Below are 18,048 nucleotides of genomic sequence, written 5' to 3'. Positions count from 1 at the left end.
CATGGGGTTAGAGAAGATAATGCATGATCCTCTGCCTCTCTCCATTCTGCCCACCCAGCCCATCATGAATCCTAGTACCAGCCAACAGTCATCATAGTCATTGATCAAGTTCCACTGCAAGATCACTCAATGGTCTGGAGGAAAAGGGATCATTCAATCAGCCAATATCAATGGACCATGTCAGGATTGAGCTGGCTGACTCTGCCGATTGGCTGATTCCAACCAGATGGATCTTGATAATAAAATCAAATTAAAATAAAAGCATACTGCGGATGATGGACATCCAAAATAAAAGCAGGAAGTGCTGGAAAAACCTGGCAGGTCAGACAGCAGTGGTGGAGAGAGAAACAGGGTTAATGTTTTGAGTCCAATGTGACTCTTCTGTGGGTAAGGAGAGTAAAATCAACCAAGATTGGGGCTCTTGCTGGAAAGCATACCCACGAGGAAAAGGCACACAGTCAAAACCATCCTACTGATAGTGAACGGACTCACAACAAAGCCAGCTTAGAAATGCAACTGATTAATAATCACTAATTGGATAGAGGAGGAAAGTGTAATGTGAAGAGAAAAAAGCAGGGGAAAAAGGGGGGAAAGACTGAGCATATGGGGTTAGGCCGAGCATCCAGGGGGTTAGACCGAGCGCCCAGGGGGTTAGACCGAGCGTCCAGGGGGTTAGACTGAGCATCCACGGGGTTAGACCGAGCGTCCAGAGGGTTAGACCGAGCGTCCAGAGGGTTAGACCGAAGGTCCAGAGGCTTAGACCGAGGTAAAGACAGAGGATAGGAAGTGCAAAGAGTCTTTGATAATTTAGTCTAATCTATTACAGCTGAGATATCAGGGGAGCCGTACCAGTGAGTATTGACAGGCTATGTGGCAGTTGGTCATTGAGGCTGTTTTTCAGATCCCACCAAGAGAATCCACTATCAACATCAACAAGGTCAGAGCAACAGACAGTGCAAAGTGGCATCCTAGAAATTCAAACAATTGATCCCACCCTTCTACCAAGTCATAGTCTGACCAAGAATAAATGGGACTTACCTCCAGAAAGCGTTTATACAAGAGGTATTTGATGGAAGCTAGGGAGCGCTGGTTCACGGCATTTGGACAGTATACTGCAGGTGGCAAGAATATAAGATCCTTTCAGCAATTTACTCAATGTCCCTATCCTTCCCCGTCCCCTCTTGCAGCTTTTGCTGGGATACAGTGCACAAGTCCAGCCATTGTCCATCACATGGTCATTGCCCACAGATGTGCCCAAGCCTGGACTCTCAGCAGCTATTCATCATGAAGGGCTTCATTATAGACCCCATATTCCCAACCTACTCTCAATCAACAAAAACCATTTGGTAGGGCCAGTGAATGGTCATCAGCTACAACTTATACATTAAAGATAAATCACTAAATATGGGAACATGGAAATACCCCTTGGGCAGTGCCTGCGGGCCCAGGCTGGCACTGCCAAGGTGGCAATGCCCAGGGGACACCCCACCCCGGCACCGGACACTCTGGGGGCTCCAATGGCTCCCTGGAGGGGGACGGACGCTTGCCTTGCAGTCCAGGCCAGCTAATGATATTTAAAGTTCATTTAAATTAATATTTGCATAATGTCTTCAGGCGCAGAGCTGAAAGCGCCAGAAATCTGGCTGCTGAAGACTCGCAGAGGCTGTGGCACCCAGCATGGAGCTCGCCAAATGGCCTCTGCTTGGGTCTCCCAGCCCGCTGCGCTACAAAAACAGTGCAAGCTGGGAGAATTCCCCCATCTCTGTCTGGTAAAGGAAGAAGCTGGAGCCAGTATGTCTTCAACAGTGAGAACTGTGTATATGTGTAAAATGGGAATCTGTGTATATGTATAGAATGGGGATCTGTGAATGTGTAAAATGGAGAGCTGTGTATATGTGTAAAATGGAGATCTGTGTATGTGTAAAATGAGTAGCTCTGTATATGTGTAAAATGGGGAGCTGTGGAGATGTGTAAAATGGGGAGCTGTGGAGATGTGTAAAATGGGGAGCTCTGGAGATGTGTAAAATGGGGAGCTGTGTATATGTGTAAAATGGGGATCTGTGTATATGTGTAAAATGGGGATCTGTGTATATGTGCAAAATGGGGATCTGTGTATATGTGTAAAATGAGTTGTGTGTATGTGTGTAAAATGGGGAGCTGTGTATGTGTGCAAAATGTGGAGCTGTGTATATGTGTAAAATGGGGATCTGTATATATGTGTAAGATGGGTATATGTGAAAAATGGGGAGCTGTGTATATGTGTAAAATGAGTTGTGTGTATGTGTGTAAAATGGGGAGCTGTGTATGTGTGTAAAATGAGTTGTGTGTATGTGTGTAAAATGTGGAGCTGTGTATATGTGTAAAATGGGGATCTGTATATATGTGTAAGATGGGTATATGTGAAAAATGGGGAGCTGTGTATATGTGTAAAATGAGTTGTGTGTATGTGTGTAAAATGGGGAGCTGTGTATGTGTGTAAAATGAGTTGTGTGTATGTGTGTAAAATGGGGAGCTGTGTATGTGTGCAAAATGTGGAGCTGTGTATATGTGTAAAATGGGGATCTGTATATATGTGTAAGATGGGTATATGTGTAAAATGGGGAGCTGTGTATATGTGTAAAATGGGGAGCTGTGTATATGTGTAAAATGGGGAGCTGTGTATATGTGTAAAATGGGGAGCTGTGTATATGTGTAAAATGGGGAGCTGTGTATATGTGTAAAATGGGGAGCTGTGTATATGTGTAAAATGGGGAGCTGTGTATATGTGTAAAATGGGTATTTGTGTATATGTGAAAAATGGGGAACCGTGTATATGTGTAAAATGGGGAGCTGTGTATATGTGTAAAATGGGGAGCTGTGTATATGTGTAAAATGGGGAGCTGTGTATATGTGTAAAATGGGGAGCTGTGGAGATGTGTAAAATGGGGAGCTGTGGAGATGTGTAAAATGGGGAGCTCTATCTATGTGTAAAATGGGGATCTATGTATACGTGTAAAATGAGAAGCTGTATGTGTGTAAAATGGGGAGCTATGTATTTGTGTAAAACGTGGAGCTGTGTATATGTGTAAAATGGGGATCTGTGTATATGTGTAAAATGAGTTGTGTATATGTGTGTAAAATGGGGAGCTGTGTATGTGTAAAATGGGGAGCTGTGTGCATGTGTTAAATTGAGAGCTGTGTTATGTGTATAAAATGGGGAGCCGTGTGTACGTGTGTAAAATGGGGAGCTGTGTATATGCGTTTAATTGACAGCTGTGTGTGTATGTGTAAAATGGGGAGCTGTCTGTTTATGTGTAAAATGGGGAGCTGTGTGTATATGTGTAAAATGGGGAGCTGTGTGTGTATGTGTAAAACAAAGTCCCACATGGCAGGTTGGTTAAGAAGGTTAAGGCTCATGGGATACAAGGAGAAGTGGCTAGATGGGTGGAGAACTGGCTTGGCCATAGGAGACAGAGGGTAGTGGTCGAAGGGTCTTTTTCCGGCTGGAGGTCTGTGACCAGTGGTGTTCCGCAGGGCTCTGTACTGGGACCTCTGCTATTTGTGATATATATAAATGATTTGGAAGAAGGTGTAACTGGTGTAATCAGCAAGTTTGCGGATGACACGAAGATGGCTGGAATTGCGGATAGCGAAGAGCATTGTCGGGCAATACAGCAGGATATAGATAGGCTGGAAAATTGGGCGGAGAGGTGGCAGATGGAGTTTAATCCGGATAAATGCGAAGTGATGCATTTTGGAAGAAATAATGTAGGGAGGAGTTATACAATAAATGGCAGAGTCATCAGGAGTATAGAAACACAGAGGGACCTAGGTGTGCAAGTCCACAAATCCTTGAAGGTGGCAACACAGGTGGAGAAGGTGGTGAAGAAGGCATATGGTATGCTTGCCTTTATAGGACGGGGTATAGAGTAGAAAAGCTGGAGTCTGATGATGCAGCTGTATAGAACGCTGGTTAGGCCACATTTGGAGTACTGCGTCCAGTTCTGGTCGCCGCACTACCAGAAGGACGTGGAGGCATTGGAGAGAGTGCAGAGAAGGTTTACCAGGATGTTGCCTGGTATGGAGGGTCTTAGCTATGAGGAGAGATTGGGTAGACTGGGGTTGTTCTCCTTGGAAAGACGGAGAATGAGGGGAGATCTAATAGAGGTATACAAGATTATGAAGGGTATAGATAGGGTGAATAGTGGGAAGCTTTTTCCCAGGTCGGAGGTGACGATCACGAGGGGTCACGGGCTCAAGGTGAGAGGGGCGAAGTATAACTCAGACATCAGAGGGACGTTTTTTACACAGAGGGTGGTGGGGGCCTGGAATGCGCTGCCAAGTAGGGTGGTGGAGGCAGGCACGCTGACATCGTTTAAGACTTACCTGGATAGTCACATGAGCAGCCTGGGAATGGAGGGATACAAACGATTGGTCTAGTTGGACCAAGGAGCGGCACAGGCTTGGAGGGCCGAAGGGCCTGTTTCCTGTGCTGTACTGTTCTTTGTTCTTTGGGAGCTGTGTGTACATGTGTAAAATGGGGAGCTGTGTAAAATAGAGAGCTGTGTGTGTGTAAAATGGGGAGCTGTGTATGTGTAAAATGGGGAGCTGTGCATATGCGTTAAATTGACAGCTGTGTGTGTATGAAATGGGGAGCTGTGTATATGCGTTAAATTGACAGCTGTGTGTGTGTGTATAAAATGGGGAGCTGTGTATATGCATTAAATTGACAGCTGTGTGTGTGTGTGTCTGTGTGTGTATAAAATGGGGAGCTGTGTGTATATGTGTAAAATGGGGAGCTGTGTATATGCGTTAAATTGACAGCTGTGTGTGTATGTGTAAAATGGGGAGCTTTGTGTGTGTGTGGAGCCCTGCTGTGTTTGTTGTATTACCTTTATAACAGATGTTTCAATTCAACAGGAATTCTTCCTGTTTTAGGTTATTCACATTGTTTATGAAAATTGGCAGCCACTTTTTAATCCAAGTCAAACAGAAGTAGCAAAGTCTCAATATGAAACTAAATGGTGCGTTTACTTAAACCATGTTTGCTGTGAGGAGCTGTCAATGTGGCAAACATTTGGAGTGCCGTCTTGGGCATATTCACTTTCAACACACAAACTTTCTGGAATGGAGTCGGAGACATCCCTGCAGCTGTGTCATGTAACAGCTGCACATTCAGCTGTGTCATGTAAAACACATTTCATCAGCACCTGGAGTTCATAAATAAAAACATAGCCCAGGGTGTTTGCAATCTGCCCCTGACATTCCACAGGAAGTACAACAAGCATCCAAATCAATGGAAACGTCAGGACACTGGTTTTCCAGACAACAACATGAAAATCTTCTCCCAGATTTGATTCCAGCCAGGAGCACAGTGGATTCAGTATGCTCAGAACCATCCACAGTTCCTGTTCCCATCACCACCCATCATCACAAATTGCTGTGGTTGAGATGTGTGGAACAGATAAATGCCCTGGCAGCACTCAGAGCTGGAGGTCACACAGCATGCACCTGGGAAGTAGAGCATCCTACAATTGCAGTCCAACCTTCAGAAAGGACACACTTCCATCTATCTATCAGACAGAAGCAGCAGATTGAGATTGGGTCACATGCCATCACCATACAGACAACACGAAGTATGGTGCAGCCATGAATGGTACAGAACAACACTCCTAAATACAAACTCAGAATTAGACCAAATTCAGACAAACCAAACTAAAATAAGAGCAAAATGCGGATGCTGGAAATCGAAAACAACAACAGAAAATGCAGGAAAAACTCAGAACGTTTGGCGGCATTTGTGGAAATAGAACCAGAGATAATGTTTCATGTCAGAATGACTATTCTTCAGAGCTAAAGAGGGAGAAATGTGAGTGAAGAGGGAGTGGAGTAGATAGAACAGAGTAGAAGGTCAGTGATTGGTGGAGCGAGGAAAGATTGCATCAGAGAGACTTATAAAGCAAAGAGTGATTAGAACCATAGAACCATTGCAGTGCACACTAAGTAGTCTCACAACACCAGGTTAAAGTCGAACAGGTTTATTTGGTAGCACAAACTTTTGGAGCACCACTCCTTCATCAGGTGAGTGCAGGATTTGTTTCACAAACAGGGCATATATAGACACAAACTCAATTACAAGATAATGGTTGGAATGAGAGTCTTAACAAGTAATCAAGTCTTTACAGGTGCAGACAATGTGAGTGGAGAGAGGGTTAAGCACAGGTTAACGAGGTGTGAATTGTCTCAAGCCAGGACAGTTAGTGAGATTTTGCAAGCCCAGGCAGGTCGTAGGGGTTACAGATAGTGTGACATGAACCCAAGATCCCGGTTGAGGCTGTCCTCATGTATGCGGAACTTGTCCAAGTTGAACTGAACTTGAACCAAATTCTGCACACGAGGATGGCCTCAACCGGGATCTTGGGTTCATGTCACACTATCTGTAACCCCCACGACTTGTCCTGGCTTGAGACAATTCACACCTCTTTAACCTGTGCTTAACCCTCTCTCCACTCACATTGTCTGTACCTGTAAAGACTTGATTACCTGTGGAGACTCGTATTCCAACCAGTATCTTGTAATTGAATTTGTGTCTTGAATAGATAATTAGATAATTTGAATAGATAATTAGCTGATTACACAAAATCTCCCTTTAAGTAACCCAAAGGTTCAAGTTAAGTGTGTGAAGAAGTGGTACTCATTAAGCTCCAGCAGATAAATGCATTGTATGGTGATGTGTTGAACAAAGAAACCAGGAACCCCTCTGTTCTCCACCCTGCTCTGCTTTGAGTCAAGCCAGAACAGTGTTCGAGCTCTTCATTGGCCTTTGTAAATGCATTCCAATTTATATTTGCGTTCTAGTGACCTCCCTCTTGGAAGAAGGTGACTGGATGATGGTGAAGAGGATTCTGATGCAGTCCATATATAGGAGAATCACCAATAAAACAAACCCCATCAACAGTCCAATATTTCTCAAAAATGTGGGCAAAAATACTCGAAAGAAAAGAGTCTCAAAAAAGTACTAACAAATCCCAATCTAGTGAATAAACTGATAAATGTCATGCACTTGTGAGATAAACTGGCAACTCTATCATTTGTTTGATTGATTCTCATCACCTACTCTGGTCAATCCATCCATATCTTGTGAATCCAATTCATAATTTCATTGCAATGAAAGACCATCCTCTTTGATTTATAGATGTAGATCTTTTGAGTGATGAGTTTTTCCCATTTGCAGAATTACTAAAGCAACTCATTGCTTCTAGTGAGATACTTCAATTTCTTAAAGGCAAAATACTGTGGATGCTGGAATCTGAAACAAGATAGAGATTGCTGGAGAAACTCAGCAGGTCTGACAACATCTGTGGAGACAGAATAAAGCCAATGTTTCAAGTTTACGCAGAGCAGAAAAAAAAGACGATGGGTCATCCATAATCAAAACATTGGCTCTATTCTCTCTTCACAGATGCTGTCAGACCTGCTGAGACTTTCCAGCATTTTCTGTTTTTACTTCAATTTCTTTTCTCATCGAAATATGACAACTAAGACTTCATAGAAATCATAGAAACCCTACAGTACAGAAAGAGGCCATTCGGCCCATCGAGTCTGCACCGACCACAATCCCACCCAGGCCCTACCCCCATATCCCTACATATTTTACCCACTAATCCTCTAACCTACGCATCTCAGGACACTAAGGGGCAATTTTAGCATGGCCAATCAACCTAACCCGCACATCTTTGGACTGTGGGAGGAAACCGGAGCACCCGGAGGAAACCCACGCAGATACGAGGAGAATGTGCAAACTCCACACAGTCACCCGAGCCGGGAATCGAACCCAGGTCCCTGGAGCTGTGAAGCAGCAGTGCTAACCACTGTGCTACCGTGCTGCTTAGAAGTTGATTCACACTTACCTGCCACCATGAATTCAGTAAATGGAACAATCACTGCATCCTAATAGGTAAGGCCAAAGTTCAACCAGTACTGAGCCAAGGGACTTGCCTACATAAGGTTGGTGAGCTGCAGACACTGACTAAGAATCTCTGAACAGCTTACCAGGAATGATGATTTGTATCTTGGGCTGCTGCATAGTTTGTAGTGACCCTCAGGTAGATCTTGGGGAGCAGGAGAAGCAATTGAGACAAAGGTAATGACTGGAAGAAGGTACAGTGACAGGGAAAGATGGAGGAAATGCAGCAACCATGGGAGATGGCAGCGACAGGGAAAGTGAAGGAGGAATTGAGTTCCAATTCCAAATTTGACAGGTTTGTTATTTGTTTTGCTTACGCAGAGCAGAAAAAACAATGTTTGAACTTAAATACAAGATAATCCTTAATTTTGCACCAGTATTGACATAGAATCCTTGTAACAGGAGGCCATTCAGCCTTGAGTCTACACCAACCCGCCGAACAGCATCCCATACAGGCCCACAGCCCTGCCGCATCCCTGCAACCCAGTGCATCTACCATAGGTAATCCAGCTAACCTACACTTTAGGGGCAATTTATCATGGACATCCACCTTCAGAAATAGGATTTCGCATTGGGCCTATAAACGCTGCTGATCCCTTTTACAGAACATCATCCCCATATTTTCATAATATATCTGCAGAAATATTAATAATTTTTCAGGTTGCACTTCTCCAATGACGTGTGGAACATTTTATAAAAAACACATATATATGGTTGAGAAAACACCAAAGACCAATTAGAATGACTCAAGATTTAGAAGGTTGAATTACAAGGAAAGTTTAGAGAATCTTGAACTTCGCAATTTAGATAATGACGACTTTAGATAAAGTAAATCCAGAATGTTATTTTCAAGATAGTAAGATTATAAAACCAAAGGACTGTTGGCGGGGTTTGCAAGTTGGCCGGGTATCGTTGAAACTTCAGACAATACAAAACTCACGGATGCCAGTGTCCCAGTTTAAAGACATATCTTTTATTTGACTAAAGGCTTCAGGGAGAAGTCACCAAAGAGTGTTAGGATCTCCAGACATAGAGCAGCCTGATGTCTCTGATGAATTCTGACGTATTCAGTTCAAGATAGATCAATTATGCACTTTTCTTATCAAATTCTCCCACCTTTCATTAGCTTTGAATAAATCATCTTCAGTATACATAAATCATTAATAACACCTGTCATACACTTAAGCCAATTGCACCTTACCCACTAACATAATGGTATTTCTTTAGTCTGTAGAATCTGGGTGTATCCTCCCCTTTTGGCTAATTCAACCTTCTGTATCACTTAGCAACCAGACACCTGGCCACTAAGTTCAAAGTTAACATTCCCACAAGTTCCCCTCTCGGTCACTGCCAAACCAGACTATCACATGATCCCACGTCCAGGCATGCATCCACCTTATCTGGACAGTGAATCGGCCCTATTCATGAATGTTCTGCCATTAGAAACTTTACTGATAAAATTTGCTCATTTCTAAGGTTTTATTGTTTTCTTACGATGTGGTGCTTGTCCTTATGTCTTTTACCATCATGCCCTGCTGCAATCTGCCTTTGGCTAAAGTGAACAATGATCTTTTATAAATTACATTTATAAAGTAATTTAGTACATTCAAAATATCAACATATATCTTTAAATCATTATCTCTTGTTTAAATTTCTTACTGCATTTCACATGTGCAAACTGCTCCCTTGTTAGCTTATAATTCTGATTTAGAGTCATTTAACACAATGCTGGTAGTTCTGTCAGTTTCTTAAATGCCTAATGGTTTAAAATCTTCTCTAACCCACCAGGATTTCTTCCTTTCCCTAAGAGGACCAAAATACTCAACAGCATCTAATGGGAGAGAGACAAAGTTAACGGTTTGAATTGAATATCTTCTTTAAAGAAGACATATTCAACTCATGTTTTTGAGGAAGGGAGGGTGTCACAGGCTGATAGGCTGGAGGAAGTAGATGTTCGGAGGGAAGATGTACTAGCAATTTTGAATAAACTGAAAGTTGATAAGTCCCCTGGGCCTGATGAAATATATCCTAGGAGTCTTTGGGAGGCAAGGGATGAGATAGCAGAGCCTTTGGCTTTGATCTTTGCGTCCTCACTGTCCACGGGGGTGGTGCCAGAGGACTGGAGAGTGGCGAATGTGGTTCCTCTGTTTAAGAAAGGGAATAGAAATGACCCTGGTAATTATAGGCCGGTTAGTCTTACTTCGGTGGTCGGTAAGTTGATGGAAAAGGTCCTCAGGGATAGGATTTACGACCATTTAGAAAGATGCAGCTTAATCCAGGATAGTCAGCACGGATTTGTGAAGGGCAAGTCTTGCCTCACAAATTTGATAGAATTTTTTGAGGAGGTAACTAAGTATGTAGATGAAGGTAGTGCAGTTGATGTCATATACATGGATTTTAGTAAGGCGTTTGATAAAGTCCCCCATGGTCGGCTTATGAAGAAAGTAAGGATGTGTGGGATAGAGGGAAGTTTGGCCGATTGGAGAGGTAACTGGCTATCTAACAGAAGACAGAGGGTGGTGGTGGATGGAAAATTTTCGGACTGGAAACCGGTTACCAGCGGAGTGCCACAGGGATCAGTGCTTGGTCCTCTGCTATTTGTCATTTTTATAAATGACTTGGAGGAGGGGGCTGAAGGGTGGATCAGGAAATTTGCTGATGACACCAAGATTGGTGGAGTAGTGGATGAGGTGGAGGGCTGTTGTAGGCTGCAAAGAGATATAGATAGGATGCAGAGCTGGGCTGAAAAATGGCAAATGGAGTTTAACCCTGACAAATGCGAGGTGATTCATTTTGGTAGGACTAATTTAAATGTGGATTACAGGGTCAAAGGTAGGGTTCTGAAGAGTGTGGAGGAACAGAGAGATCTTGGGGTTCATATCCATAGATCTCTGAAGGTTGCCACTCAAGTGGATAGAGCCGTGAAGAAGGCCTATAGTGTGTTGGCGTTCATTAACAGGGGGTTTGAGTTTAAGAGCCGTGGGGTTATGCTGCAACTGTACAGGACCTTGGTGAGACCACATTTGGAATATTGTGTGCAGTTCTGGTCACCTCACTACAAGAAGGATGTGGAGAGACTGGAAAGAGTGCAAAGGAGATTTACCAGGATGCTGCCTGGTTTGGAGGGTAGGTCTTATGAGGAAAGGTTGAGGGAACTTGGGCTTTTCTCTTTGGAGCGGAGGAGGTTGAGAGGAGACTTGATAGAGGTTTATAAGATGATGAGGGGGATAGATAGAGTGAACGTTCAAAGACTATTTCCTCGAGTGAATGGAGTGGTAACTAGGGGGCATAACTATAGGGTTCATGGTGGGAGATATAGGAAGGATGTCCGAGGTAGGTTTTTTACTCAGAGAGTGGTTGGGGTGTGGAATGGACTGCCTGCAGGGATAGTGGAGTCAGAAACTTTAGGAACATTTAAGAAGCTATTGGATAGGCACATGGAGTACTTCGGGATGATAATAGGACTGAAGGTAGACAAGTCCCCGGGCCCGGATGGAATGCATCCCAGGGTACTGAAAGAAATGGCTGAGGTAATAGCAGATGCGTTAGTAGTAATTTATCAAAATTCGCTGGACTCTGGGGTAGTGCCGGCTGACTGGAAAACAGCTACTGTTACGCCGCTGTTTAAAAAAGGAAGTAGACAAAAGGCGGGTAACTACAGGCCGGTTAGCTTAACGTCCGTAGTTGGGAAGATGCTTGAGTCCATTATTAAAGAGGAAATAAAAGAGCACCTGAATAAGAATGGTTCGATCAAGCAGACGCAGCATGGATTCATGAAGGGAAAGTCGTGTTTGACGAATCTACTGGACTTTTATGAAGATGTCACTAGTGCGGTTGACAGAGGGGAACCGGTGGATGTGGTGTTTTTAGATTTCCAGAAGGTGTTCGATAAGGTGCCTCACAAAAGGTTGCTGCAGAAGATTGGGGTACACGGAGTTAGGGGTAAGGTGTTGGCATGGATTGGGGATTGGCTATCTAACAGGAAGCAGAGAGTTGGGATAAATGGGTGCTTTTCTGGTTGGCAGTTGGTGACCAGTGGTGTGCCGCAGGGATCAGTGCTGGGGCCTCAACTGTTTACCATTTACATAGATGATCTGGAGGAAGGGACTGAATCATAGAAACCCTACAGTACAGAAAGAGGCCATTTGGCCCATCGAGTCTGCACCGACCACAATCCCACCCAGGCCCTACCCCCATATTCCTACATATTTTACCCGCTAATCCCTCTAATCTACGCATCCCAGGACACTAAGGGGCAATTTTACCATGGCCAATCAACCTAGCCCGCACATCTTTGGACTGTGGGAGGAAACCGGAGCACCCGGAATCTAGGGTATTCAAGTTTGCTGATGACACGAAGGTGAGTGGGGAAGCGAATTGCGTGGAGGACGCGGAAAGTCTGCAGAGAGATTTGGATCGGCTGAGCGAGTGGGCGAGGATCTGGCAGATGGAATATAACGTTAGCAAATGTGAGGTTATCCACTTTGGAAGAAATAATAGTAAATTGGAATATTATTTAAATGGAGAAAAATTACATCGTGCGACTGTGCAGAGGGACCTGGGGGTCCTTGTGCACGAATCGCAAAAACTCAGTCTGCAGGTGCAGCAGGTGATCAAAAAGGCGAATGGAATGTTGGCCTTTATCGCGAGGGGGATAGAATATAAAAGCAGGGAGGTCTTGCTGCAACTGTACAAGGCACTGGTGAGGCCGCAACTGGAGTACTGTGTGCAGTTTTGGTCCCCTTATTTGCGAAAGGATATATTGGCCTTGGAGGGAGTGCAGAGAAGGTTCACCAGGTTGATACCGGAGATGAGGGGTGTAGCTTATGAGGAGAGATTAAACAGATTGGGTCTGTACTCGTTGGAGTTTAGAAGGATGAGGGGTGATCTTATAGAGACATATAAGATAATGAAGGGGGTGGATAGGGTAGAGGTGGAGAGATTCTTTCCACTTAGAAGGGAAACCAGAACTAGAGGGCACAGCCTCAAAATAAGGGGGGGCCGGTTCGGAACAGAGTTGAGGGGGAACTTCTTCTCTCAGAGGGTAGTGAATCTCTGGAATTCTCTGCCCATTGAAGTGGTGGAGGCTTCCTCGTTGAATATGTTTAAATCACGGGTAGATAGTTTTCTGATCGATAAGGGAATAAGGGGTTATGGGGAGTAGGCGGGTAAGTGGAACTGATTCGCTTCAGATCAGCCATGATCTTGTTGAATGGCGGGGCAGGCTCGAAGGGCCAGATGGCCTACTCCTGCTCCTATTTCTTATGTTCTTATGATAGGGAGGAAATAGCTTGATCTGGGTTTCAGACAAAGCTCGGCGCAACAACGTGGGCCGAAGGGCCTGTTCTGTGCTGTACTGTTCTATGTTCTATGTTCTAACTCAAAATGTTAACTATCTCATCCATCTGTCGAATGTTCTTCAATTTCTTACTTCCTACTAATTTACTCGATGAGGAACAGTCAATTTGGATGAAGGGAGCCAAAATGTCCTTGTTGTTGGAGTTTCTGCAACAGTGACATAGTGCTGGCACCAGGTTGGTGCCTGATAGTGACTTAGGGCTGAATGTTATGTTGGGGAGGGGGTTCACCTATAAAAGTTAGGGGAGAGGCCATCTGTGCTTGCTGGCTTGTCCCACAGCCATTTAACAGCTGTCGGACCTTTAATCAACTTGAGGAGGGACTTCTGCTTCCATCTGAGAGGAAATCCTACCTTTGAGAACCGTGAGCTAATCAAATAGCTGATAGCTCTCTTGTCTCAGCAGTGCCACCAGTAGCAGTGTCAGTACTGGGACTACAATGAGTCCCCTGAAAAAGATGAGCCAAGAATCTGGAACAAGGTAAGTCTGAGTTCTTGCTGGGACCTGCTCACTGTGGGGGTTAGGCAAGGGGAGAAGTGAAATGCAGGGCAGGGAGATGAGGGCAAATACTCTTGGAGGTCTTCCATTAATTGTTAATTTAAGGGTCTCAATTGGCTCATAGGCTCCCTGACACCTCCCAGAATGGGTTAAATTACCACAGGGCAGATGGGGATGTACAGGTGCTGGACAAGATGCTGCTGCCATAGTGCCAATTTTACACACCCCACCACCTGCACCTAGCCCCAAGGGGCTGTAAAATTCAGCCCAGTGACTGAACTGGCAGTACCTGTGAAGTACTACACTGTTTCAAGCTTCCACACACTTCTATATTTCTTACATGCCAAGGGGGTAATACATGTTTTAACTTGTATCATCCTTTCTTGAAGATCTGCCAACAGCAAAGGTTTGGGGGTGAGGATGGTGGCATCATGTGAGGCAAAAGAAAATGATGATGATGTGAAGGTATCATGGTGAGCAAGAGGAGAAGAAATTGAATTGATTTCTTGTGGATTATGAGGTTGATGAAGGCAAGCAGGATGAAAATGAAGTGATAGAGAAAATCAGTTTCAAGCTCAATAAAGAGTATCTCGTGACATATGTTTCATTGTCAGAGGCTCCACAATCCCATGCACCAGCTCCATAGAGCAAATTATGTATTATTAGTGAAGGTATGGTTCCAGCTGATTCACAGAGCATGAGGTAGATGGAGAAATAGTCTGTAAAAAAGGCTGCTTGAGTACATCCCATTTATATGCAAACTCAGCATTTGAAGACACACAGCAACTGAAAGTTGATAAGCATTTTTGATAGTTACAGACATCAATGGAACATGTAACACCTTCAGTGGAGTCTTCTGTGAGCCTCACAAGCGGTTAATATGCTTGTTCTGAGACCACGAAAGGAGATTATTACTCCTGGAGCAATTGAAGACAATGATTACAATGACAGCCAATCCTGAGAGCCAGGGTATAAGTTGAAGTCACAAGATATAAATTGGGCCCATGATACACCAGGTCATAGTAGTATAACCCGTGCATTGTACCCTCCCACCCCCTAGCATGTCATGCCAGTGATACATGGCATAAACAATTAGAAATGTTAACATTAAAGTAAGTCATTCCAGCAAACCAGTCAGTGATGGTGCTAATCTTTCACATTAGCTATTTCTATAATCCCATGTTTTACATTAAGCAGTTCAGATGAAATGTATTTAATTAATTAAATCTCAGTTAGGTTACCTTCAATTTGCTGAATAAGTGACTAAATCTTTCTTACCAAATTATCAAGGAAGAAACCAGACCTCGGACTGCCAAATGGGGCTGGACATATTCCGGGAGGCATTGGTAAACTGAAAGCTGACAGTGTGGTAGCAGCTGGTGAATTTTTTCACTGGCCATCTCACCCTTCCTTTGTCTGCTCTCCCAGATTCGTTTTTTGGACATTTATTTTTCTTTTTGTTTTTTCCTTTCTCTCCCTACAACAACCATCTTGGGGAGCTTGAAATTTTTAATTCTGGCTTCCAACACAAGTTATGTTCAGTTTCCCAAGATTAGAAGAAAGTAAATAAAACAATACCTACATTGCATTGACTGAGTTAATAGTGCATCAAATTGGGCAACAAGCTGCAACTAATATGATGCTAAACTTTCTTATAGTCCTTGGACTGCCCTCCCAATTCACTGATATGAATAATTTAACAGTGCCTTTAACTGGCTGACAGATATCAACATGGATACAGAGGTCTATCTCATCTCCAATAGATCTATATGAATTAAGATGTGTTTGAAATGTTGATATTTAACTGTTTTAATCTAACACCCATACTCGAGGCACAAACCGCCAGTGCCACGCACTCCATTGTAACACTATTTGCAGATGCTTGGGCGGATGAACACGTGGCTGAGGAACTGGTGTAGGAGGCAGGGCTTCCGATTCTTGGATCATTGGGACCTCTTCTGGAGCAGGTGGGACCTGCCAAGAGAGACGGGTTATACCTAAACTACAAGGGGACCAATATACTTGCAGGGAGATTTGCTAGTGTTATTGGGGAGCGTTTAAACTAGATTTGCAGGGGGATGGGAACCAGAGTGCCAGAGCAGATAATGGAGCAGGGGTAAAAAGACAGGTTAGTTCAAGCAAAATCACAAATGGAAGGGTAGAGTGTGGTGGAAATAATCTTTTGAGGTGTGTCTATTTCAATGCCAGGAGTATTGTGGGGAAGGCAGATGAGCTGAAGGCGTGGATAGACACATGGAAATATGACATTATAGCCATTAGTGAAACTTGGCTACAGGAGGGGCAGGACTGGCAGCTCAATGTTCCAGGATTCCAATGTTTCAGGCGGGATAGAGGCAGAGGGATAAAAGGAGGGGGGGTGGCATTGTCAGTCAGGGAAAATGTTACAGCGGTACTCAGGCAGGATAGATTAGGGAGCTTGTCTACAGAGGCCCTATGGGTGGAGCTGAGAAACAGGAAAGGTACGACCACATTAATGGGGTTGTATTATAGACCACCCAATAGTCAGCAAGAATTGGAGGAGCAAATCAGCAGAGAGATAGCTGACAACTGCAAGAAACACAAAGTTGTGATAGTGGGCGGCACGGTAACACTGTGGTTAGCACTGCTGCTTCACAGCTCCAGGGACCTGGGTTCGATTCCTGGCTTGGGTCACTGTCTGTGTGGAGTTTGCACGTTCTCCTCGTGTCTGCGTGGGTTTCCTCCGGGTGCTCCGGTTTCCTCCCACAGTCCAACGATGTGCGGGTTAGGTTGATTGGCCATGCTAAAATTGCCCCTTAGTGTCCTGGGGTGTGTAGATTAGAGGGATTAGCGGGTAAAATATGTAGGGATATGGGGGTAGGGCCTGGGTGGGATTGTGGTCGGTGCAGACTCGATGGGCCGAATGGCCTCTTTCTGTACTGTAGGGTTTCTATGATTTCTATGATAGGGGATTTTAATTTTCCACATATAGATTGGGACTCGCATACTGTTAAAGGTTTGGACGGGGTAGAGTTTGTAAAATGTGTTCAGGAGAATTTTCTACATCAGTATATAGAGGTGCCAACTAGAGAGGATGCGATATTGGATCTCCTATTGGGAAATGAGTTAGGGCAGGTGATGGATGTGAGTGTGAGGGAACACTTTGGATCCAGTGATCATAATGCCATTAGTTTCAACCTGATCGTGGATAAGGATAGATCTGGTCCTCGGGTTGAAGTTCTGAACTGGAAAAAGGCCAAATTTGATGAAATGAGAAGGGATCTGGGAAGTGTGGATTGGCACAGGCTGTTCTCTGATAAGGATGTAAATGGAAAGTGGGAGGCCTTCAAAGGAGAAATTTTGAGAGTGCAGAGTTTGTATGTTCCTGTCAGGATGAAAGACAAAGTAAATAGGAATAAGGAACCTTGGTTCTCGAGGGAGATTGTAACACTGATTAAGAGGAAGAGAGAGTTGTATGAAATGTACAGACAGCAAGGAACAGATCAGATGCTCGAGGAGTATAAAAAGTGCAAGAAGCTACTTAAGAGGGAAATCAGGAGGGCTAAAAGAAGACATGAGGTTGCTTTGGCAGACAGAGTGAAGGAAAATCCAAAGAGTTTCTATTGGTATGTTAGGAGCAAAAGGATAGTGAGGGATAAAATTAGTCCTCTTGAAGACCAGAGTGGTAGACTGTGTATGGAACCAAAAGAGATGGGGGAGATACTAAATGGTTTTTTTGCATCCGTATTTAATGAGGAAACGGGCATGGAGTCTACGGAAATAGGGCAAACAGGTAGGGAGGTCACGGAACCGTTACAGATTAAAGGGGAGGAGGTGCTTGCTGTCTTGAGAGAAAATCCCCACGACCGGACAGGATATCCCACGGACCTTGAGGGAAGCTAGTGTTGAACTTGCAGGGGCCCTGGCAGACATATTTAAAATGTCAGTATTCACGGGGGAGGTGCTGGATGATTGGAGGGTGGTTCATGTTGTTCCGTTGTTTAAAAAAGGTTCCAAAAGAAATCCGGGAAATTATAGGCCAGTAAGTTTGACGTCGGTGGTCGGCAAGGTGTGATAAGGGATAGGATCTACAAATATTTGGATAGACAGAGACTTATTAGGGAGAGTCAACATGGCTTTGTGCGTGGTAGGTCATGTTTGACCAATCTATAAGAGTTTTTCGAATGAGGTTACCAGGAAAGTGGATGAAGGGAAGGAGGTGGATATTGTCTACCTGGATTCCAGCAAGGCCTTTGACAAGGTCCCTCA

General features: G+C 44.1%; 1 protein-coding gene across 9 annotated transcripts in view; it reads right to left on the bottom strand.

The window, feature by feature from the left end:
* The window catches only part of exd3 (exonuclease 3'-5' domain containing 3), a 637,814-nt gene that overhangs the window by 348,150 nt on the left and 271,616 nt on the right, over positions 1-18,048 (bottom strand). For all 9 annotated transcript variants that reach the window (XM_078226739.1, XM_078226741.1, XM_078226746.1 and 6 more), the window contains one exon: positions 1,039-1,112. In XM_078226739.1, the coding sequence (XP_078082865.1) occupies positions 1,039-1,112 (74 nt within the window). The remainder of the gene's footprint in view (positions 1-1,038; positions 1,113-18,048) is intronic.

The sequence above is a fragment of the Mustelus asterias genome, chromosome 13 (genome assembly GCF_964213995.1).
Source record: "Mustelus asterias chromosome 13, sMusAst1.hap1.1, whole genome shotgun sequence".
NCBI classification, from domain to species: domain Eukaryota; kingdom Metazoa; phylum Chordata; class Chondrichthyes; order Carcharhiniformes; family Triakidae; genus Mustelus; species Mustelus asterias.
This window is presented reverse-complemented; position numbering and strand designations above follow the sequence as displayed.